Source organism: Phycodurus eques, chromosome 11, assembly GCF_024500275.1.
Source record: "Phycodurus eques isolate BA_2022a chromosome 11, UOR_Pequ_1.1, whole genome shotgun sequence".
In the NCBI taxonomy this organism is placed as follows: Eukaryota; Metazoa; Chordata; class Actinopteri; order Syngnathiformes; family Syngnathidae; genus Phycodurus; species Phycodurus eques.
In genome coordinates, this window is record NC_084535.1 from 2,861,830 (window position 1) to 2,884,832 (window position 23,003).

At 44.3% G+C, this 23,003-nt stretch overlaps 2 protein-coding genes across 5 annotated transcripts; one reads left to right on the top strand and one right to left on the bottom strand.

The window, feature by feature from the left end:
- Positions 1–301: 301 nt before the first annotated feature.
- On the top strand, positions 302–10,871 carry chrna1 (cholinergic receptor, nicotinic, alpha 1 (muscle)). The gene is made up of 10 exons (XM_061691003.1): positions 302–470; positions 6,174–6,316; positions 6,785–6,829; positions 7,044–7,153; positions 7,241–7,436; positions 7,637–7,874; positions 8,526–8,749; positions 9,386–9,500; positions 9,628–9,752; positions 9,865–10,871. Exons 1-10 carry the CDS (start codon positions 416–418, stop codon positions 9,991–9,993), a joined length of 1,380 nt encoding a protein of 459 aa, XP_061546987.1. The 5' UTR covers positions 302–415; the 3' UTR covers positions 9,994–10,871.
- lnpk (lunapark, ER junction formation factor) lies at positions 8,727–22,885 on the bottom strand. Of its 4 annotated transcripts, none has more exons than XM_061691005.1 (16): positions 22,676–22,885; positions 21,419–21,474; positions 20,728–20,769; positions 20,075–20,125; positions 19,835–19,971; positions 19,699–19,757; positions 19,584–19,624; positions 19,316–19,399; positions 19,164–19,215; positions 17,988–18,098; positions 17,683–17,775; positions 17,500–17,605; positions 17,295–17,365; positions 16,909–17,079; positions 13,160–13,351; positions 8,727–9,561 (listed from the first exon to the last, which is right to left on the bottom strand). In XM_061691005.1, exons 1-15 carry the CDS (start codon positions 22,689–22,691, stop codon positions 13,176–13,178), a joined length of 1,266 nt encoding a protein of 421 aa, XP_061546989.1. In that variant the 5' UTR covers positions 22,692–22,885; the 3' UTR covers positions 8,727–9,561; positions 13,160–13,175. The 4 variants fall into 4 exon arrangements, with proteins under 4 accessions (XP_061546989.1, XP_061546990.1, XP_061546988.1 ...); XM_061691006.1 differs by lacking the exon at positions 8,727–9,561 and adding an exon at positions 11,013–11,506; XM_061691004.1 differs by lacking the exon at positions 8,727–9,561 and having other exon boundaries at positions 11,013–13,351.
- Between the last annotated feature and the right edge of the window lie 118 nt (positions 22,886–23,003).

Genomic DNA, 23,003 nt, shown 5'->3' on the forward strand with positions numbered 1-23,003 from the left:
TCGAAACCTTATCAATGTGTTTGAAACCCGACTTTGAAACACTAACCGTGGTTAAAAAAAAAAAAAACATTATCTGGAAACCGTAACACTGTCTGGAAAGCCAAAATCTGTCTTCAAACCCAACTTTCAAACCATAAACATGGCTTGAAGCCCCAATTTGAAACTGAGAACACACACACGCACACGCTGGCAGCTGTCTCCAAGTGTGCTGGGACGTGCGGATGCTGTCCCGGTGGGCTGCGGGGGGGCGGGGGCGGAGCTTGGAGGGGAGGGGACAGAATGGACCGGTGCCCTTAGAAACCAGAGCTGCCTCCCCGGCTTCACACGACTCGCTCGCCCGCAAAACCGGCCGAGTCGTCCAAAGAGAGGCGAGCCTCTTATCTCTTTTTTTTGTGACAAGACTCGCGGAGGAGATATGAAGCTGACGGGGTTCCACACGGCGCCGTTTTGGATCCTCTGCGCATTGGCTGGTGAGTCCATAAGCTAAAGCGAAATATCAGCCAGATCCCAAAGCGCGACGTGGCTCCATTGCAGGAACCTCAAAAACGGCGGTCAAGCTATTTTATATTCAAGATTTCGTTTCACGTGAAAACTACATACGCCTGAAATATACATATCAGATATTCATGATATTTTTGATGTATGATTTTTGCCTTTTTATTATTGAATTAGTTCATAATGCAGAGTGTGGACTGAGTCATGAATGCCCCTCCCACCCTAGTCACAAAAAAAACGAAAAAAGTTGTGTTTTTAATAAGGAAAATGGCACTCAATAACACCGTCCTTCCTGTACTTTACAAAAACATAGTCACTACCTACTTAAATCGAATGTTAAGAATTAAACAGTTTGCGATTGTGGCTCTTTCTACAGTGTGCGACTTGGCCACTAGGGGGCAGTATAATACAGTCATGCAGACGCAAACGAAGATGGGTTTCACGACGACTGTGACTCAGAAAACGTCAGTAATATGAGTTGCTTTTCGCAGGCGATAAAACATACGCCTGTATTGTTATATTGTCTATCTACACGCGTTGCTTTGCCGTTTGCGTTGCTCGAAGCCTTATAACACACGGATGCTATTTGTTATCACAGTCTTGCTTTTCCACTATATGTTAGCATCAAGCTAGCAGACTTAACGGTCAAGCTAGGTGGTTGCTTTAAATACACAACGTTTCGTTCTCTTTGCTTTCTGTTTCGTTGGAAAGGAAACCGCATGAAGCCTCTTTTTCCGAAGAAATGTGCATTCCACGCCAGACTGCAGCTCGCTGCGAAGCGAGTCGATTTCACTGCCACCATACAGCGCTTTCATTTCACATTTTTCCTCTCAAGTCAACGCAAAGAAAATCGGCCATTTCTCCAAAAAGTTGGAAGTTGGGGCACTTGTAACAACGAAACAACTAAGGACTCAGCAGACGGAATGGTCGGGATACTTCATTTGGATTTACTAGCATGTTTTGCAGCAGGGTGGGGTTCAAGCTTTTGCTTTCCACACAAGTGAGTGCCCCATGCCCCACCCCCACCCCCAACCCGCCACCCCTCGTCGTCCTTGAGATTCTCTAAAAGCGGCAGCTCCGCATTGTCAGCATTCCCGACCGTGTTCGAATTTGAGGCATTTCGTCGGGGCAGCAGGCGCCTTCTGCTGCACGCTGATTTACAAGCCGCGGAAAGTCGGCCGTTTCGTCAATTTTGACGAGGACGCAAGGACTCTCTCCCCTGCCAGGTTTCAAGAGGAAATAGTCTAAAAGTTCCCATAGGAAAGAACGGAAAACGGGCAATTTTGTTAACGGGGATAAAAGTGTAAAACGAGGTAAACTGCTGTTAATCCACTCCCAGCCGTTTTGCAAAGCAGTTCTCCATATTGCCAGTCGTTTTCGAGCATTTTGACTGATCCTTCGCAGCCCAACGGAATTGGTTCTGCGACGATAGAAGCGCTTTCTGAGCAAAAAGCAGAGAAAAGAAACTTTTTGACGCACGTCAAGCAGAACGGTGACTTTGACGTTCATGTTTTTGGCTTTTGTGACACCTCAAACTATAAAACAAAAACAGATGAAGGCCTTTGGATGGCAATATAATAATTTCTTTCCAGATATACAACGCTACGCTGACTCACCGCATAGCTGGAGCTGAACGTCATTGACTTATTTACATGGCGCTCGCGTCACGATTGTGACACACACTTTCTACTACCTACCGCAACAGGTACTCTGTTTATACCGTCCGTATACATACTCTGAGTGCGAGGTGCCTAAACTTGTCCGACCTCCAACGCGTAGGCGTTTCTCACCACCCTCATCGACTGACTGCCTACTCTATCTTCTATTCAAAAGCTGCACTGGTCAACCAATCCAAAGCGATGCAACGCCGCCCTCTGCGGGGATCTGTTAGTCATTACAGTGGTTTTACAAAACTGAATTCCACAGACAAGCTGGGAGAGCCTTCTGCCATGCCTACCTGTTGATAAACGTGCTCAACGGCAGTAAACGGTTGGCTTCCAGTTGACGAATATAAAAGGCAGGTCAAGGGCAGTGGCTGAATTAACCGTAAAATGTGAAAGGAAAAGGACACTCGGTTTTAACAAGAATTGTCGTGCAAGTGAGCGATAGAGTCGGGGTTGTGTGGCTTGGCGTTTGAGAAAACAGGAAGAGAAACGTGAAGTACGATGAAAAGGGAATTTTGTGCTAACAATTAAGAATGAGGAAGGCAGGGGGTCAGTTAGGGTCAAGGGCAGTTAGGTTTAGGAAGCGATGAAGGTGAAGGATAGTTTTATGTTAGTAAAGTTTTTGTTTTTTAGGGTTAGGGTGAGGGATGAGGTGGTTAGGGTTCGGCGAGGCGAAACAGGGAGGTTAGTATTAGGTTACTAAGAGGAGGTGGGGGTCAGTTGGGGGTCACGGATTAGGGATGGAGGTTTGAATTTGGGGGTGTTGGGGTTACGGTGGGATAGGGTTCGAGTTGAAAAAAATAAAATCAAAGAATGCTTATTTTGCAATAATTGTTTCGCAAAGCAGACCGCACCAAACACAAGCTGCAACAATTACGATGATATTTGGCAATCTGTGTTCTTGTCCGAGATGATGCTTGAACATTTTTAGAGGTGCATTTTGGCAAGATGGCGTTCAAATCTCAAATGACACTTCTGTGTGATGTGCTCCTCAGGTATAAATCAAGCGCACCCAGCGTTCAAGGCGAGCCCTTTTCCCATGCCAGCATAATTAATAACGTCCACATTTTCCGATTCAGCGAGCGGAGCCATCCGCGTAACAAATGGACGCCGGGTGTTTCCCAGCACCAACGAGCGGATAAAGACGCCATAAAAGTTGCTAAATCACCGGCTGGCCTTTTGTTTTATCGTCAGCTGGGCCGCACGCTCCAAACAATATTTACTAGCCGGCCGTTACCAGCGCGTCCATCAAAAAACGAGATTACGCCGGCTTGATTGTTCTCGGGTCACGTCACCCTGCAGGCTCTCCTATGTAATCAATAACTCTTACGGTCCAATCTTTCATCATAAACACGTGCTTAACCATCTAAAAGCAATTAATAATCTCTTCATCTTTTCACAATTGCACACATATTCTACGAGGCCTGTCTTGTTCGGGACTATAAAGGTTGTTTTACGCTTCAATAAAGTCGCACCGCTGTGTTGTATTCTAAGCAGCGTGACGGTGTTGACATACTGAGCGTATGCAGTAGAATCGATGGAAAAGATCTTCAGGACAAAAGATGAACACAAAGATTCACCGAAACAACGTTTCGGCAATCTCGCCGACGCTTACAAAGACACAATGGAATTATCCGGGTAAGCAGGCTTTTTCGAGACAGTGAAGGCATCGCTTCACGACAAAAGGTCCTGATGAGGCAACCCGATCATTGTGTCAGCCTGATTGACTTTTTCGAAAATTCTTCCCCCACTCAGCGGCCAACGTATTAGACAGAAAATACTGCATTACAGTGGCGCCTTCACACGCCAGTGACCCGACTTACCGTTTCCCCACGATAGAAGCTGTCGTTCGGTCGATATTTTGCTTTGACTTGAGAACAAACGAGGCTTCAAGCGGTTTATTGCCACTCGCAGCTGAAGTTTACTGTCAAAATAAATATATAACGAGAAATACACATTGTGTATTTAAAACAACCACAGAAAGAATCTTAGCCTTTATGTCAGGTAGCTTAATGCTAATGCTAACACATAATGGGAAACGGCAAAGCGGAAAGATTCGAAGAGTGTCGTATTGATTGATTGTCAGTCGGATTTGTAGCTAACGTGCTGCGTGGAGAATCCCATCGTAAGACGGAGAGGACCGTACCATTTGCATTCTGGAGCAGCGGTGGAGGACTGTATTGAGACTCAAAAAGAAAACATACAATTTTTCCAAAAAATAACAATAGCCTGTTTCGGAATAAGGCCGATACTCAGCGAAATGACAACAAAGTAAAGCGTTGCGAATACTTTCCTGATGTATTCACAGGACTTCACCTTTGGAATTTTGAGTGACAACACGAACTGAATCCATTTTGGAATCTGGTTGAAGCGTAATGCTGCTAACGAACAAACAAATGGAGCTCGTGCTAGATGGAGGGAACAATTTGACGTCGTCTCAAATACCGGGAATTGGAGTTAAGTGTCAGGAAAACCTCCACGTGTCGTTTTACTCGGGCGCAGTCCGGAAACGCGAGCAGGGCCAGGTTCTGCTGTTGATTGACAGCTGCAAATGCACGGAGGGTGCCGCCCCTTTTTCTATTTCGGTGGGCGGCGGCCGCATCAAAGTGGGTGCCGTGACGCGCGCAATAACAATTAGCTCCATCTTTGTGTTAAACATTCAAGAGTAGACGCAACGCAGTAAACAGCATGTGTGAGTGTGTGTGTTGCAGACTTCGTGTGAAAGAGGATACACACCAGCAGAAGATTCCAGAAATACACACACACACACACACACAAATCTGCAACTTAACATTGTTGTTGTCTGCGAGATCACGTTTTTCGGCACATCAATTTCCCCCAAACGTTTTTGTAACCATTTTGTGAAGACGTATTTGCAATCTCCATTTTGTGAACAACATTTTGTAACCATTTGTGATCACAAACAACCAACCGTGTACTTGCAACTTTGCTGGCTGGCAATTTTTCACCTCACCACTTTGCAACCGAACAGGAATATCCTCTGTTGATGAGCCAAATGCTGCTTCAGCAAGTCGAACTGCACACAAAGAGGTCAACTCCCAAGTTAAGTGGATTGGCTAAGGCCTGTGCCCTCCCCACGTAGCCTCTTAGGTTCTCTTGGCAAGGAATGCCGGCCGCTTGTTGATCCCGACTGAATCCGTCTGCGTGCGCCTGTTTCTGCGCGTCTGTCAGCTGATAATCCCCCACTCTTCCTGTATTGCGAGCCGCGGGGGTCTCGGATTGCGGGTGGGAAGCCGAGCGAGGGAGGGGCGCTTGCTCATTTCCTAGCCCACGGGTTCCGGTATTTGACGGGACTCAAACACGAGTCAGGTCGGGTGCTACGACGTCAGCCCGAAATAACATCTGTGATGGCATTCGTGTCCACAAGGTTGTCTTGAACTTCCCTCTATGGAATGGCGCCACTTACTGATCACTCGGTGAAATGGCACACGAGGGCCGGGAGACTCATCGATTTATCGATTCATTCGTATGATTGAATGAAAGCCACCAGCGGGGGCTGGACATTTGGTACCTCGGCCTTCAGCGAGTAGTTACCCGACTTTATCCAGCTCTTAATACCAGCACAATTACATCACAAACCATCAACGCGATACCAACATGCTCAATAACGGCACGTAACTGTGTTCCAGGGACATCATCTGGAGCAGGTCACAATTCATGTTTATCGAAAAAAACACTTTTAAAAATGCATGAAAAACATCACACCCGACATGCTGATTTGTAAAAGTATGAATTTTGTTCCGACAAAGTGAAACAAAGTCCCATTGCTAATATAGTTGACGTTACACAGGCCAGTACTACTTATTCTGAAGGCCCCTAATAACAGTTGTAACCGCCTATCGATAACACAAGATGGCAGCAAAGAACTAATGTCGAAATAAAAAGTCATTTGTCAGTCATTTGCTTTTTATGAAGACGGGAAAAATAAATCCATTTCTTTTGTGGGAAAAAATAAATAAATCAGCGATTTAATTTCAAGGCCATGCGTCGCAGGTCGGGCGTGGTGCTCGCAGGACGAGACGCGTCTGGTCAAACATCTGTTCGGCGGCTACAACAAGGTGGTGCGGCCAGTCAACCACTTCAGCGAGGCGGTGGTGGTCACCGTGGGACTGCAGCTCATCCAGCTCATCAGCGTGGTAAGCGAGACGCTCTCAAACTTTACAAAGTGGAACTTTTCAAGCCGTCGCTTTTGCTCCAACTTTGGCGACTGTTGCATCGTACGGTATCGCGTAAAGACACTGTGGGTATTTCTATTATCCGTTACTGCTTCTGCAAAACGGGGTCGCTGTGGACTTAACGCCTCCAGCGTTGGCAGCGCTTTTAAACATGGCGTTTTCGTGGCGTCCGTGTACGCGAAAACGTCACAAAAGACAAAGACCAAATGGTTTCACAGGCAACTAGTGCCAGAATTCCACAACTCCATTTCATTCTTCTTTCAAGAAACTTCTTTGAAAGACTCATTTCAAACTAAGACTTTTTCCTGTGGTGGCACATTACGCATTTTCAGTGATCGTCGTCGTAACCTAATTGAAACAACATCAACGATTGCTGTTTAAACTGCATTAAGACATAATCATCGGATTCTTTCTTTCTACGACCTTCAGGATGAAGTCAACCAGATTGTGACCAGCAACGTTCGTCTCAGACAAGTAAGCAAGCACTTGACGGTATCGATCATTTCACATCTTTTGAAGGTTTTGTCCGACGACGGTCATCATTTTCGATCACTTTCCTTACTCTTTACTCACAAAGGTATTTGACCAGGAAATTGAGATGAATGATTCATCCCGCCTTGTCCTGTTTGCTACCCGTACAGATTTTTGGGTTGATTTATGACCAACATCGTTTCACTTTTACGTGCAGCAATGGATAGACGTAAACCTGAAATGGAACCCTGACGAGTACGGGGGGGTGAGGAAGATCAGGATCCCTTCCATGGACATTTGGAAGCCCGACTTGGTGCTTTACAATAAGTAAACCCGCTTTTTATGGACACTGAACTACTGCCTAGTCTCGCTTCACTATTCACAACAAATTGTCCTTTCCGTCATCTTTCCCAGCGCCGACGGCGATTTCGCCATCATCCACGAAACCAAAGTGCTGCTGGAGCACACCGGCCAGATCACGTGGAACCCGCCCGCCATCTTCAAGAGCTACTGCGAGATCGTCGTCCTCCATTTCCCCTTCGACCTGCAGAACTGCAGCATGAAGCTCGGCACGTGGACGTATGACGGCCTGCTGGTCGTCATCAATCCGGTCGGTTTTCTACCAGCGATCGAGTATAGGCATGCGCAATTCCGGGAATTGTCAACGTGATTCCCTTTGTTTTATGTGTCGCGTGACACTAAACGTCAACCGGCGGAAGTTACTTGCATGAAAAAGACACGAGCGTATTTTTGGTTGAAAATGAGCAAATCTCTACAACTTGAAGCTGCTGCATCGCTGCGCACTTGTAGGACAGCGACCGTCCTGATATAAGCAACTTCATGGAGTCCGGCGAGTGGGTTCTGAAGGACTACCGCAGCTGGAAGCACTGGGTCTACTACACATGCTGCCCCGACACGCCCTACCTGGACATCACCTACCACTTCCTGATGCTGCGACTGCCGCTGTACTTCATCGTCAACGTCATCATCCCCTGCATGCTCTTCTCCTTCCTCACCGGCCTCGTCTTCTACCTGCCCACGGACTCTGGTACGCGTGAACGCACGACAACGTTTTGAGAGGGAACGTGATGTGAATGTACATTTTAACCGCTGCTAACCAAAACAGCAGCGCCTGGCACGGCACGTAACCAATCTCTGACGTCTGGTTGCTTCGCAACGTTGGCCATTTTCCTTTCCGATACAACGAACGAGGCCTTGAGTCGCGCAATTTTTGTCAATTTAGTGACTTCGTTTTCAGCAGATATAAATTGAAATACAGTGGAACCTCAATTTAACTGACTAACTGGGGGGGAGGGGTCGTCCGTTAAGTCAGATGGTCCGCTAAATTGAAGCACTTTTATTTGTGGCCTAAAAACACCAGTAACTACCGTACAAAATGTGTTTTGTACTTTTTTCATGGGCTAAAGACGCCCAGTACAGGAGAAAATTATTGTAATTCAACATTTTAAAAAAAAAAAGCTTGAAAATATTTGAAAAGTTTTAAAGTTCATCCAAGCTTACCTCACCGCTTGAATGAAAGAGGTGATTTTGAGTTCCAACTGGACACTATGTTACGTCCGTTGAATCCAAAGTCCGTTAAATTGAGGTTCCACCGTGTATGTAAAATTGTTCCATATTATTTGAAAATGTTATGAAAACGCTCACCCAATCTGGAACACGGGCGGCTGTCTTTCTCCAGGCGAGAAGATGACCCTGTCCATCTCTGTGCTGCTGTCGCTCACCGTCTTCCTGCTGGTCATCGTGGAGCTCATCCCGTCCACGTCCAGCGCCGTGCCGCTCATCGGGAAGTACATGCTGTTCACCATGGTGTTCGTCATCGCCTCCATCATCATCACCGTCGTCGTCATCAACACGCACCACCGCTCGCCCAGCACGCACACCATGCCCGCCTGGATACGCAAGGTAGCGGCGATGTCGTGAGGCGTGACCGAATTTCCTCAAGAGTGGTTGCCGTTGATTCGAGAGGCCTTTCCTTGTTCGCGTGGACAACTCATTGGGACTCATCAGAACGGAGGCCACGATTTGTGTGAATACGATCGGAAATGTGGGTTTTAAACTCGGGTCAGGGTTTCAAAGACGGGACTAAAGCCGGGATTAGGGCATCGAAGCGGGGCTTCAAATTAGAGCTAAGGCTTCAAATGTGGCTCTTAAGCGTTCAGCTTTCCAACTACAACAAGGGCACAAAGTTGGAATTTCAGGCCTGAGTTAGGATTTCAAATTTGAGTTCCGAGACCACGGGCGGCAGTTCAAAATAGGGTTTGAAGCCAGGGTTTGGGTGTCAAACTAGGGTTTAGAGTTACAAATTAGGGTTTCAAGCCAGGGTTAGGGTCTCGAACTAAGTGTTAGGGTTTCAAATTAGGGTTTGAGGTTATGGTTTCAGGGGTCCAAATTGGAGTTTAAATTTGGCGAAGCATTTCAAATTAGGGTGATGAAGCCAGGCTTAGGGTTGAAAGTTGGATTTCAAGTTTTGGGCTGAATCTAGAAAAGTGCTGTTTCAAGAAATCCTCATTGGTTCTCTGCCGCTTTTCCTCGTGTCAGGTATTCATCGAAAAAATCCCCAACATGATGTTCTTCTCCACCATGAAGCGCCCCAGCCAGGAGATCCGTCAGAAGAGGTCGTTTCCCACCGACATGGACATCTCCGACATCTCAGGTCAGAACACAAAGTGACCTATGTTGCTGCGCAAAACCCTGGGAATTGGTTTTTTTTCTCCCTGAAAATGAAGGGGAAAAGGTTTACGCAAGCAAAAGTGATTTCACGTGAAGCTTGTGTCGGTCAGGTAACCCCACGCCCGCCGGCGTCCCCTACCAGTCACCCATCATCAAGAACCCGGACGTCCGCAGTGCCATCGAAGGCGTCAAGTACATCGCCGAGACCATGAAGTCGGACGAGGAGTCCAACAATGTAAGAAAGGGAGAGCGCCGCCGTTGTTAAGCTACACCGTCGTAACGACACGACTCGCGCGTGGACTCCTTGTAATTGGCATCGCGTGTGACAAAATGTCCCACGGTTGCAGGCGGCTGAGGAGTGGAAGTTTGTGGCCATGGTCCTGGATCACATCCTGCTGTGCGTCTTCATGGCCGTGTGCATCGTCGGCACGCTCGCCGTGTTCGCCGGCCGGCTCATCGAGCTCAACACGCTGTGACCGAGCGCTCTTTTTCCTCTCGCTCCGTGTCTCGCATGAACGCGGACATTTTGAGCGGATTTGGAGTTGGGCTGGAGATTTTGTTTGGTGCGCTGTCGTGGCTCAATTTGTCTCGTCGTCTACCGTTTGGGATGAATTATTTCCAAGCACAACACGAGCGGAAAAGCTGATCTGTGTTTTCCACTTCTTTTTGCAGCTTTTATTAACAGGATACCAAACGTGGATGTCCACTGAAAATGACATGCCCATTTTCCCCCAAAACACAAGAAAATGACTCTTCTTTGCCTTTTGGATAAGCGACAATACGGGACATTTTCCATTGGGCACTTATGATATGCAAATTAGCCCATGGGGGGGGGGGGGGGATACTTACTTTTTCTATCTAGAACAGTTCTAAAACTTTTGACATTAAGTAATTATATATTGAATATATTCTAAACCACTATAACGCGATGCAGTTTGAAAAGTAAAACTACGCTTAACTATAGGGGGGCGGGGGGGAATGATTTACCAATTAAAATGTATTGCACAAGAACGCGAAATAAAATTGTACCCAAGGATCTCGAATCATAAAAAGTATTGATTTGTTGTTGGTAATTGGAGAGAGAAAAAAAGTGTCTCCTGCCCGAATAAATTAGAAGGAACCAAATGTTGGAAATATTCGTGACAGTATGTTGAATTCATTTTTTTATTTCTGTCAAACGATTGATAGACGCTAATGTGAGAAGGCTAACTTTAACTTGACCGGGTAATAATCCGTGCCATTCTGTAATAAGAAACGAAGGAATACATGAAGTGCAAATAGCAAAAGGAAATTGTGGTTGCGTTGTTGCTGAACGTGATCGATTGGGTCCAGTTTGCCAGTGAAGTTCATATTGAGCTCACATATTCTTCTTTTTTTTTTTTATATAATTCCAGTTGCGTGTATGTGGAGAAGTTGGAAATAAACTTGTAATTACTGTATCTTTTCTGTTTGTTTGTTTCAACAGTATTTGAAATGACAACATTAAGCGCTCCAGTTATAGCTTGAAAAACTTTTATTTTAGCGGCCACGGTGTCATGAAAACCAGCAGTGCGCTGACAAATGCAGCGACAAACACAAGAGACAAGTTTTAGGTCATTGAAATATCAAATACTAACACATATTTCAAAGTTGAAGCATTAGGTTGTGGAAGTGAAATTGCATCAATCACTCCAGTAGATTTAAAGCAGTGATTCCCAAGCACTGTGCTGCGGCGCGTTACAGAGCGAGAAACCGAAAAGGATTCTTTATTTACTTGAAATGTATCTGTTCATCCATCTACGGCAGCGTCGGGCTCGCAAAACTTGACATTTTTTTAAAGTCGACGCGTGTGTGATGGAAGTTGAGTTGACGTCAACTCGTCAACGATGACGTCGTCGATATTTTTTCGGCGCAGTCGTTAAAAAAGCCAGCTTCAAACTAATTGGCCCTCATCTTCTGACGTCATCGAACAAAGTGCCGCAAACAACGTCCATCCAAACGTTTGAAGGCCTAATAAACACGAAGAAAATCAGTGCACGTGCAGTCAAGAAGACATTTGGCTGCCACTTTTATGAAGGGAAGCGTGTCGGATGAAGCCAGAGTTTGAAGTCGCCTCTGACGAAGTCCTGCTCACTAAAAAGTCAAATCAGCAACGGCGCTCGTGAAGCCAGCGAGCTGACAAGCTCCAAAAATAGCCACGAACATTTCGAGAACAAAGTGACAAAATAGAAAATAAAAATGACGATAAGCAAAGGTCATCCAATTTTGTTTGCCAACAGTTAACGTATCGGTCAACGATATGCTGCTAATAATATTTTAGGAAATTTTCTCCGTTTGTTGAATTTGTTCTTTTTTTTTTTTTCTCGTTTTCTGAAAACATTTAAAGATTATTTAAGCGATGATGCTATTAGACTAAGCGAATTCTGCCTGGCAACAAGTGACCTCAAAAACATGTCACATTACCAGGAAAAAGAATAATGACCTATGTTTGCAGGTAAAAATTGAAATTGTAAAGTGAAGAACCACGTATGAAACTAAACTAGGTGACTGCAATTTACTTTCTCTCCCCATCCTTTCTCTGCTGTGTGGGGCACTGTAAGCGTCTCCCCCGAAGTTGTCAAGGCAACAATCTCGTGAGTTTGACAGCATAAGAAATTCGTAGTGACAATAGTGACAAAATGGCTCCAAAGAGGTAACCACGAAAAAGAATGAAAATCAATGTTAGTTAGGTAGCAATTAAACTTCGGTTACGACAGCAAATTTCTTGTGTGTTGCTTCTCTACTTCTTTTTTTTTTTTTTTTCTCTCTGTTTTTGTTTTTTAATTATTAACACTTCTGCCCAGCAACATGGGTCCATGAAAACATGACCAGGACAAATCAAAGCAATTTAGTAAAGATTCTACTATTTGTTGTCTGTGTGGTTTTGATATCGTTGTGTTTGCGTTTGAAAACCACATTAACAATAAGACAGACATTTGCCTAGTGGTCTATTTAAGTGATTGCCCCTCCATTTTGTTCTGCAGGTGAAACTATCACGAGTTGGCTGTCAAATGCTAACATGCTAACCGAGGCTACGGTAGAAACCAGGGGTGGGCAAACTTTTTGCGCTCAAGGGCCACATTTGCTTTTTAAAAGCGGACAGATGGGCCAGCTCAATTGTAAAATGGAGATGTAATATATGTAAATTACTTGATTTAAATAATAAAATAATTCATTCTCCAAAAAAATTCCATTATATATATATATATATATATATATATAATATTTTTATAAATTAACCAACAATTTAATAAAATACAAGTAAAATTGTTCATTTTCTATTATTTGTTGAATTGGATTATTACAATGAATAAATTTGGCAATTATTTCATGAGAAAATGGATGACAAAAATGTGACTAATTCGGGGCAAAAGGCATCAAATATTATGAATAACGGAATTTTACAGCACTATTGCTCATGATAAATGCTAAACGGAGCCATACTTGGCCCACTCCTAGTTTAAACGAAGGAGTCGTAACTTACTAAACACGCTCCGTTTATCTTAAAACAGCTCACTCGTGAAATACTTCATCATAATGTTAATAATAAACACGGACACAAATAATCCTCCATGTGCCGATTAGCATTTAGCTTCTACAGTCTGTAGCGGCGAGTGCAAACACCTTTTTTCCCGCGCAGCTACGAAGGCTGACGCGCATGAGCGGTGACGCCTTGGTCTTTCTCTTTGTCTTCCTCGTCTTTCTCTTCGTCTTGCTCTTCCTGGACCAACTCTTCTCGCTCCTCCCGTTCCTCCTCGCCGTGGCTCTCGGCCTCCTGGGCTTCAGCGTGGCCGTCTTCGCCCCGCTCTCGCTCGTCTGAGGAGAACGCCACCGAGAAGTTGGTCAGCGCGCAGGAAGTGCCAGGTCACGGTGATGACGACGAGGATGGCGACGCGTGCCAGAGTTGGAAAAAGTAGCAATCGTTGACAGGGTTCAAACTGATCAATTAGTCAATTATCGGATTAAAGGCAGATCAATAGAAAATGACACACATTAGGAATACCGTAATTCTATAAATTGTGGCCCGGGGGCGATTGCAGAGGTGGGCAAACCATGGCCCCCTCGGTTCTTGAAGCCGGCCCACCCGGCCGGCATTTACATCATCCTCTTCTGCTTGATGCATTTTTGTCGCCAAATAGTTTACGGCATTCGTTCATGATAGGCATGGCCCCCTATTAGAGGAAATACAGTATTTCACCAAAAAGAGAATTGTGAAACACTGACTGTGTGTAATTATAGTGGATCCCCTTTCAGACGAGTCAAATTCCAGGAGGAGGCATCGCATATTTGTCCATGTACTGATTTTGACTTATCGTGTCCGATCACTGGTGAGCTCTACTTTTAATATACAAATTAAAATAGTCATCTCATGAGATCCAATACAAGCGCTGTATCCAAAGTGCCTTTTGCAAAGATAACGCTCAGAGTTGGTCATAATTCAACGGTATGTTATACATTATTGTGGATGTAGCTTGCGGTGGAGTACTTATGTTACTAATATTCTGAAACTCTTAAGTAACTTAATAATTATTTTTCACACCGACCTAACGTATTAGATGGTAGAGGGCAGGTATACCTAATGAAGTGGCCTGTTGTGTCAGCGTCAATAAAAAAAAGCCATTAATTGATGAGTCAAGCTCCTCCTGAGAATGATCTGCTGAATGCGCACGAAAGAGCGCACACACTTTGTGCACGAAATACAAGACAAAAGTCGTATGAAATGAGCCAATTACGGAATTCCAACGTCTTTTAAGACTCGACATACAGTATTTGGTGCACTCCGTGAGCTGTGTTCTCGGCGCCACCATCTGGTTGTTCCATCACAGATCAAATCAGTTGAAGTGAAGGCAGACAGTAGAGGAAGAGGAGGAAAGAATAAGAGGGACTAGAGGGGGCCGGACTCTGCCGAGCTTGATTCTGAGGGTTCTGCTGGACGGGGGAAACTGTGGACCAAACTCCACGGTGCCGGCGCCTTGGCTAGAGGCAAGATCACAGCGTTAAAACGCGCCGTTGGGCGACGCCATCTCATACGCGCTTGTTATTGAAGCACGCACGATAAAAAGCAAACGGAGGTGAGAAGTTGCAGGGAGGAGAATAGTGCGGCAACTTGCTAAATTCCTGTTTTTAGAGCGACTAAGGATCCATTTCCCCCAAGCGAGAACATTCACAACTTCTTTATTCCTGTTGATAAAAGTAGTTAAAAAACACAAATAACATTTTTTTTAAAACAAAAATACATTGGAACCACTCAGGCCAGATAAAATGTATTTTTTAATCTATTGTAAATATCGCTAATACCACATTTGGTGTCTCTGAGCGCGTGAACAGCTGCTTTGCCGGCTCCTCTTCGTATTATGTGCCGCAGCTTGCTATTAGCCGTAGCATTGGCAGCTAACAGGATTAAGGTGGCAGAAACACAGACGAGACCACCGTTTAGGAGAGGGGGGGGGGGGGCAAATTATCAGGCAACAGTCCTATTTGGAAAAAAAAGATGTCATATATTCGAGATTGAGGTCATGCGGCCAGAATAATGTCATAATCATCTATTTGAAAAAAGAAAGTTGTGTGTTTTTTAGAAGAAAAAGTTATATTTTCGAGACGGAAGTCGCAATGTGGCCAAAATAAAGATGTATATTGGAGACAGAAAATTATGTACAAGTTGTGCCAAAACACCGGGTATTTCATTTTATTTTCCAAATATTATGACTATATTGAAAACTAGGCTTTACACGATCAGGATTTTTGGGATCGATCACCAGTGAGTTAAAAAAAACACTAACAGATCACTGATCCGATCACAAGATGGAGCAATGTGTCTATTGAAATGACCTGTTCGTTTACTGTATATACTTGTGTACTTAATTGCTCAAAACATTATATTTACATTAAATAATGTATCTTTGTTCCTCTATTTATGCCAGGGAGGCATAGTGACAGAGAGAACAAATGAATGGTCTTCTATTCGATGGCAGGAAGTAAATATCCACTTTTTGTGACATTTTTGTTTGTTGGTGTGCCGTGAGATTTTCCAATTGTAAAATATCTTCCTTGGCTCCAGAAAGGTTGGAAATCGCTGCTCTAGTCAGATGTTGTATTCGAATCAGTCAGGTCAAACAGAAATAATGGGTGCTAACTTACTGTAATTCAATTACTTTATTTTTAATTAAATGACTCCGCCCACACCGAAACCTGAGAGTGTGATTCGACAGAACGGTGACCATTTTGTCCTTAGAATACAAAGTCGGCTCGCTCCACTCTTGTTGTCGTCGCCACGGTAACGAGTGGATCCGGTCGCATTTGAGTTGACAAGCTAAAGCCCAATGACCGCAAAAAACGGGATGCGGTGGTATCGGAATACAAGATTTTATTGCAGCAGTCTGACAGTGCAATCGTGAAAGAGCAAATTTGTCTCGTCGTCTTACGTGTTGTCTCTTCCACACCGTTTTTACACACAGGTTTTTTGTTGTTGTTGTTTGTTTTTGTTTTTTTAAATAGCTTCATTGGCCGTCAGATATTTTCAGTACTACGTCAAAAGACGCGCGACGAGGCTAAAAATAAACTAGCTTTTGGATTCAAATATACTGAGTCAATGTCTTTTGCGGAGCCGATCAATGAATCAGATCGGCGATATTTAGCATGAAATGCTAAATATCTGCCGATACCGATCAGCGGATAAAATCGGTGTAAAGTCCATTGAAAACATTGCGAACCTAATAGTATAATTGCTTTTGTCATTTTTTAACATTTTTGGGAAAAAAGACAAAATTAATTTAAAAAAACGAGTTTAGTTGCCTTGATTCAAACTTTGCAAAATGATGATGACCTGGATGACTGAGACGCTGCAAAAAGAAAAAGCATTTTATTTATTTTTTGCAAGCACAGTGGCAGTTTTTTTTTTACTGACAATAACTTTTTTCTCAAATATATATATATATATATATATATATATATATATATATATATTATATATACACAACTCCAGTCTCATCGGGTGGCCAGAATACTCCTTCCTCAAAATGCACAAGGTAGCTGATTTTAAAAACAGAGCTTGTTTTCGGTGCATTTCATTACTAATATTGCGAAAATACAGAGAACTAATTATTTTGAGCACCACAATCGTGATATAAAATTTTCACACCGTTAATCTCTACTAGTTTACATCTTAAACATCTTTGTTGAATTGATTGGCAGTGATGATGTCAAGCTATTTGTGACTCACCCTTCCATGCCTTCAACTGGACCGCACCTCCCACAGGAAATATATTCGAATTGGAGTCCCTGACGTTTTGTTTCGTTCCCGTATGTGTGTGTGTGTGTGTGTGTGTGTGTGTGTGTGTGTGTGTGTGTGTGTGTGTGTGTGCAAGCGTATTGACCTGGAGAGGGGGGCGCGCTCTCCTCCGTGTCGGTGCCAGAGCGCGGCGTCGGTCCCGGGGACGGCGACTCGGCACGCAGCCTCCTCTCGTAGCTGAACTCCGGCAGCACGGGAGCCTGCGGACGCGTCTTCCGGGCCGGGTTCAGAAAGTAGCAATAAGCGCAGCGGAAGGCTGGAGAGACGGACGGACAAAACAGCAAATGGGGAAGTTGGTTCAATAACAATCAGTCAGCATCAGGTGAAACCATGCTCAAGCTTGATTTTGTTTTGCCTTTCCCTCATGTGGACACAATGTGGTGTCAAAAGTGATACAATATTTCTATTTCCATTTTTTCCAATTGGATTTTGTTGTTGCTGTTGTTGTTTTGTAACGTTAGAGGTTCTTACCAAGGTATCGAAACTCTTCTTTCAGGGCCATGCCATTGTGGGAGAAGCACTGCTGACAGATTAAGGCGTATCTGAGGGAGTGCAGAAGAAGAGTCGATTCGGGTGAGCCGACACCGACTGAACAGCACCACCATGTGGACAACATGAAGGTCGTCAGCGGAGCTCCCTGTGGAGCAACTCCATTCATTCGTTCCTTCCTTATTACCGGTTCTGCGGCCCGTCTCCCACCAGGTACTCAACCACTCGGTCCAAAGCCCCCCTCTCTCTGGGCAGAACGGGTCTCGCCAGTGGAGGACCGGGAGGATGCAGGCCTGGACATCAGCGAGGACTTCATCACGCACTGTACAGTAGCTCTCCGTGCTTGGCTTTGGAAGTCATTCCAGCTTACCTACACCAGGTATAGGGGAGCAGGGGATCCTGGCCGCTCCCCCTTGGTGGCCTGCGGCAGACAGGGCGCCTCGCTCGGGCGGTCCGCCTGGAGCTGAAAGAAGGAGACGTTCTGGAGGGAGAGCGGCACCGCATGAAGACGCGAGCGCATCACGGTGCGCCTGACTTTTTCCACATTTTGTCATGTTACAGCCTTATTCCAAAATGGAATCAAAGTCATTTTGGAGACGAGTCGGGAGCGAGGGAGTGCAGCAATGAACAGAATGCTGTCGGAGCAAACCGTATAGCCGCTTGCTGTTCGCTCACCCACAGGTGCGGCCCCGGGGCCCGGCGTGGGTCGGCCTCCGGGCGGGGGGGTCATCGCCACGGCGGCGGGGGTCCACGGGGGGCTCACGGCCGCGCCGCGCTGGCGAATGTCTGGGAATAATTTGCCATGATGTACTTTCATTGAAATTACAACTTCCGATATTAAAATCTTTTCGGAGAAAAATAAATCAAAGACATGGATTATAAATTGAAAATGCATCTGCAGTATTTTATCATCTATGGATGACCAACATTTTCATGCGGTGCCTTGACTTACAAGTTGAATTTATTCTGTGACCACACTTGTAACGCAAAAAAACTCATCACAAATAATTTGACCCCATTAGAATGAACGCAAACCAAAAAAATGTGAAAGATTTTTTTAATCAGAAAAACAGCCCTACATTATTTTACTAAAAAAAAACATAGAGTAATAATGAAGCAGAATGACGAATGACGATTAATTCATTGCGCAGCTCCCTCTGGTCTGTGCGATATGGCCACCAGGTGGCAGTATAATACATACAGATGTAAAAGAAGCTGATCATAGCTGCAGCAATATTTGGTTCAAATGTTTTATTTCTTTTTATGGGGGGGACCAACTCCAAAAAAAAAACGCATATTGGTGGTTTATCCCTGCTTATTCAAGATTTTGGGGGGTTAAAAATAATAATAATAACAAAAATACCAAAGCAATTATAAAGGGCGTAAATTATCCGCAGATTTTTTTTATATAGTTGCAGTCCGGTCCTTATCCGCCATGAATAGTGGCGTTTCACTGTATCATTATATTGTCTATGTTTATGTATTGCTGCACTCTTAGTGTTCAAATATCCATTGCTAACAGGGTTAAAACACTGCAACAATGCTAGTTTCATGAACCGCATCCGTATTGGCGCGAAGCTAGCAGGTTTTCCCAACGCAAAGTTATGTCGATTCAAATGCACACAATGTAATTCTCTTTAATGTATGTTTCGTACGTTTAACTGCGAGTGGCAATAAATAGCTTGACACAAAGCAGTTGGCTTTGATCTGTTTTGGGATTTTCCCCAGGACACATTTACTATTATACCCACTTTTACAAGGTTAGGTTATTGCTATTATACCCCATTATAGACCGTAATATGTCAAATAAGATGCTTCATATTTGTGTAAAAGAAAATGTGTGGAAGGTACCTTGTCCAGGCCTGGGAGTCATCTGAGGTCGTACTGGCGTTGACTCCATCTCCTGCGTTGTACAAATCAGTAGACAGTAAAGTAAAGTTTAAAAAAAAAAAAAAAAAAAAAAAATTTATTAAAAAAAAAAAAAAGAAAGAAAGAACACCCACGGCTTTCTTCTTTGCTTCCGGATCGAAGCGTTCCAGTATGAGTTTGGCATTTTTGTACGTCTCCGTTTCCATCACTTCTTCGAGCTGCAAAAACAAAGCGGGGCATCTTCAATTCCAAACTGGGACACATTTGAGCAAACGTTTTGGAAGGAAAGCTTCACGCGAGACCTGAAGATGCTTCAACAAGCCATCCCGATTAACGCAGATGAGAAGACAAAAAAATATATATATTCTGAATTCCTAACTGTAACAGATGATGCAAACTTACTATCTTTTTTTGGGTAACCTTTAATTCTTCCAGGATGTCACCTGAAAAACAAGAGAAAAAATGTGTCCGAAAAGGGACCTGCTATGGAAAATTCACTTTTTAATTGTTAACTTACTGTTCCTCTCGGTACGTTTGCAGAAGAGAAAAATGAGCAACTTCCGGATGAACCACACCCTGGAGGAGAGACGGACGCTCGTTACGGACGACAAAGAAAACGGCATCTCGAGACGTTCCACTTTGCGTTTACTCACAGCACCGGGTAGACGAAGAAAGGCAGGGCCATGGCCAATCTGTGAAGCCATTGGTCGGGCAGGTAGAGGCAATAGACCACCAGACAGGTCAGCAGGTAGAAGACGGACGAGTAGAGGAGCAGCCGGCCCACCCACAACTGCGCACACACACACACACACACGCACACGCACACGCACGCAGCAATGAGGTCAAAGAAACAACCAGCGCCTCCAACAGTTTCGACTGCGAGTCAAGTGCACCTTTTGGAGTCGCTGGTTTTTGGCTCGAAACTCCTCCAGCTCCTTAATCTCCTACAAAGGGAACAGATGGAATGTTAATGGGCATTCTAAGAATCCTCAAAGTGTGCTATGCAGGCTCCCTCTAGTGGTATGCTACAGAATGACTCCATTGAATGTGCATAAAGTGGCTTGACGTTTTGGTTTTTTTCAATCCAGTCCCATTTATGGACGGTTCAGTTGTGCTTTAACTTTTTTTTTCTCTTGACATTACATTTTCATTTAATCTTTTAGAGTCTTTTCAAACCTTTATTTGGGTAGCAATTTAAATGTAACTGTTTACGTGCAATACATTTGTAATTGCGTCGTTTTTGTTTCAGTCCAGATTTTTCTTCGCCTACATTTAAGCACCGTGTTAATGTTCAAATAGTGCCTAACATTACTGTGCTTTGCAATATTATATACACTTTTTAGGAATAAAACCCCTGCTTCGTTTTTGGTGATCACTTGGGTGCGCTGCACATAAAGTAAGAATAAAAATAAAAATGAAAAAAATGTTATACTACTAAACAACTGTGTGTGTGTGTGTGTGTATATATATAATAAAACAAATAACACGTATATTATTGTTGTCATTATGGTGGTATACGAAATGAGGATCAATAATAAGCCATCACCTTGTCCAGGTTCTCCAGCTGCTCCACTGTGGTCGGTTTCGTCTGCATGAAATAACACAGAAAATAAAGCTCATTCGTCAAAAAGCAGTTTTCATGGACAAGTTCGCAATTCAAAACAAAGTGTGAACGTGATCGGCCGCTTGGACTGGCTCCCTCCCTTTGACTCAAACAGAGAGCACGAGTTGCGCGCCAGAGAATTGTCCCTTGAAATATCGTCGCCGCATGACAACGCGGCACAGACATAGCTTTCGGAATCACTATTTAAGGCTTGTAAGGGGAAACACTGCGATTAGGAATTTGGACGTTACATCAGACACAGACACAATTAATCAGACACAGACACAATTAATACAGATAACACAGTCAAACTTATTGAAACGCGCTTTTAAAAGTGTCCCTTAGCGCCTGTTCTCGCTCTCGTTTGCAAAGTTGTCCAAATGAGAGGCAAAATGGAAAGTACAGCTGGCGCTCCGTCTCCCTTGGAAGCAATCGACCTCGTGTAAAATCTTTCCGAATCACACGTCACTCAATTTCATCATTCGAGCAGTTTCCCCCGTTTTCGCAATTGCTCTGCGATGGTCACATGACATGGACGGGTTTGTTTACTAGTGGTGCCGTGCCGGAGAAAGCGTCGCCGTTTGCCAACCGGAAGAACTTCCGACATGGTGGGCGGGGAAAAGCGCTTCCTCACCTTCCATCGTGACAGCACGGCCCCCATGGCGCCTTCTTGTCGATTCCTCTGGCTCACTGTGGAACACACGAAGCAGTGTTTTTAGCAGCTAGTTCGGAGTAAATTCAGCACGTAATCCTCCTAAAAACCAAACGATGCACTCTGCTTGTGTATTTAACCAGCACCATTTGCTCCTGACGTCACTGAAAGAAAAGCTGAGCGTAATGGGCGCTGTTGTTGGGGCCTTAAAGAGACTCAATCTGGGAATTATCGTGCAAAGCTATGCACATATGCAACACCCTGTTCTGTGCTAATGCCATCAAACCACATGCATCTTCGTCAGTGATCAACGTCATAAGATGAAGACGTTTTCTTCCCCACTCAGCACTCATTGTATGCCAACAGCCTGCAAGTGCCCACTTAGCACTAAGCCCGCTAATTGGCTACACGCCTCCGTGATGTTAGGTCCACAGAAACTAGGACGAAAACATGCCCGAGTTCATTTATAAGCGTTCGTCACATGGTCGCGAACGAGGTTAACTACGGCACAGTCGCCCGCACTTCCGATCCAAACTCTGTTTTGCTCATTTAGCCGCTTAGCAGTTGTCGTACACGCCCAACAAGGGCGGGATTTCAAATGTATTTGGTCTGTCATCAGTGTACTCACATTCTGGGTTGGTTCCGGGGTTGAATTATCTGGTCATTTCGTCAAAAGTAGCGTTGAAAAGCAAACAGAAGACTTTTTACGCTTCGGTTTGACGTGACAGAACAAGAACGGCTTGCGGCGCGGAGTGATGACGAAAAAGGAAGTGGCCGGGCGGGTGATGAGCTGCGACAAAGAATTCCTCGCGTTGTAGTTTTCCTTCCCGCACACGATTTTCAGCACCCACACGTCGTCGTTTTCGTCGAGATTATTTTTCATATCTATTGATTTTTAATGATTAAATTTGATTCAAAATACCATCAGAGGTGAGTTTGGCAGCGCGGAGTGATGACAAACCCAGAAAGTTGGGAGGGTGAATCACTACCCAGAATCCTTTGTGTTGTAGTTTTTTTCCTCAAACACGCTTTTCACACACAAACATTCGAGGCTTACTTAGTAAACAAACCAAACGTAACGTGATTATTTATGCATTAACGCTTAAATTTGCATTGAAACCACGCCAAGATTGAATTAATCACGTGTTTTGATTGTTTTTTGTTTTTTTCGAATTTAACGCCTGTGTGTTCAAGATGACCAAATAATTCATTCGGGTGGAGAAAAAAAGTCGAACGTACCTGTTGTACTGAACATTTTCACCGCTACCGGGCGCTATTTGACAAGTTCACGGGACGTGGCAAAAGCAAAGGCGCTCATCTGGAGATTCCTCATCATTTAACGGACTGCTCGCGTATTTCACTCACTAATGGAGGCGTAACACACGTTTCATTGTCTTTGGTTATTAAAATTCATAGCAGAACCACCTTCTTCCATAAAGTCACAATTGCAAGTCCTCCCGGTTGTTGTTGTTTTTTTTTTTTTTTTTGTGTGTGTGTGTGTGTGCGTGTGTTCAAAGTCACACCGGTTTACCAGCAAATCACCACCAAAAGACACTAATTGCATGCG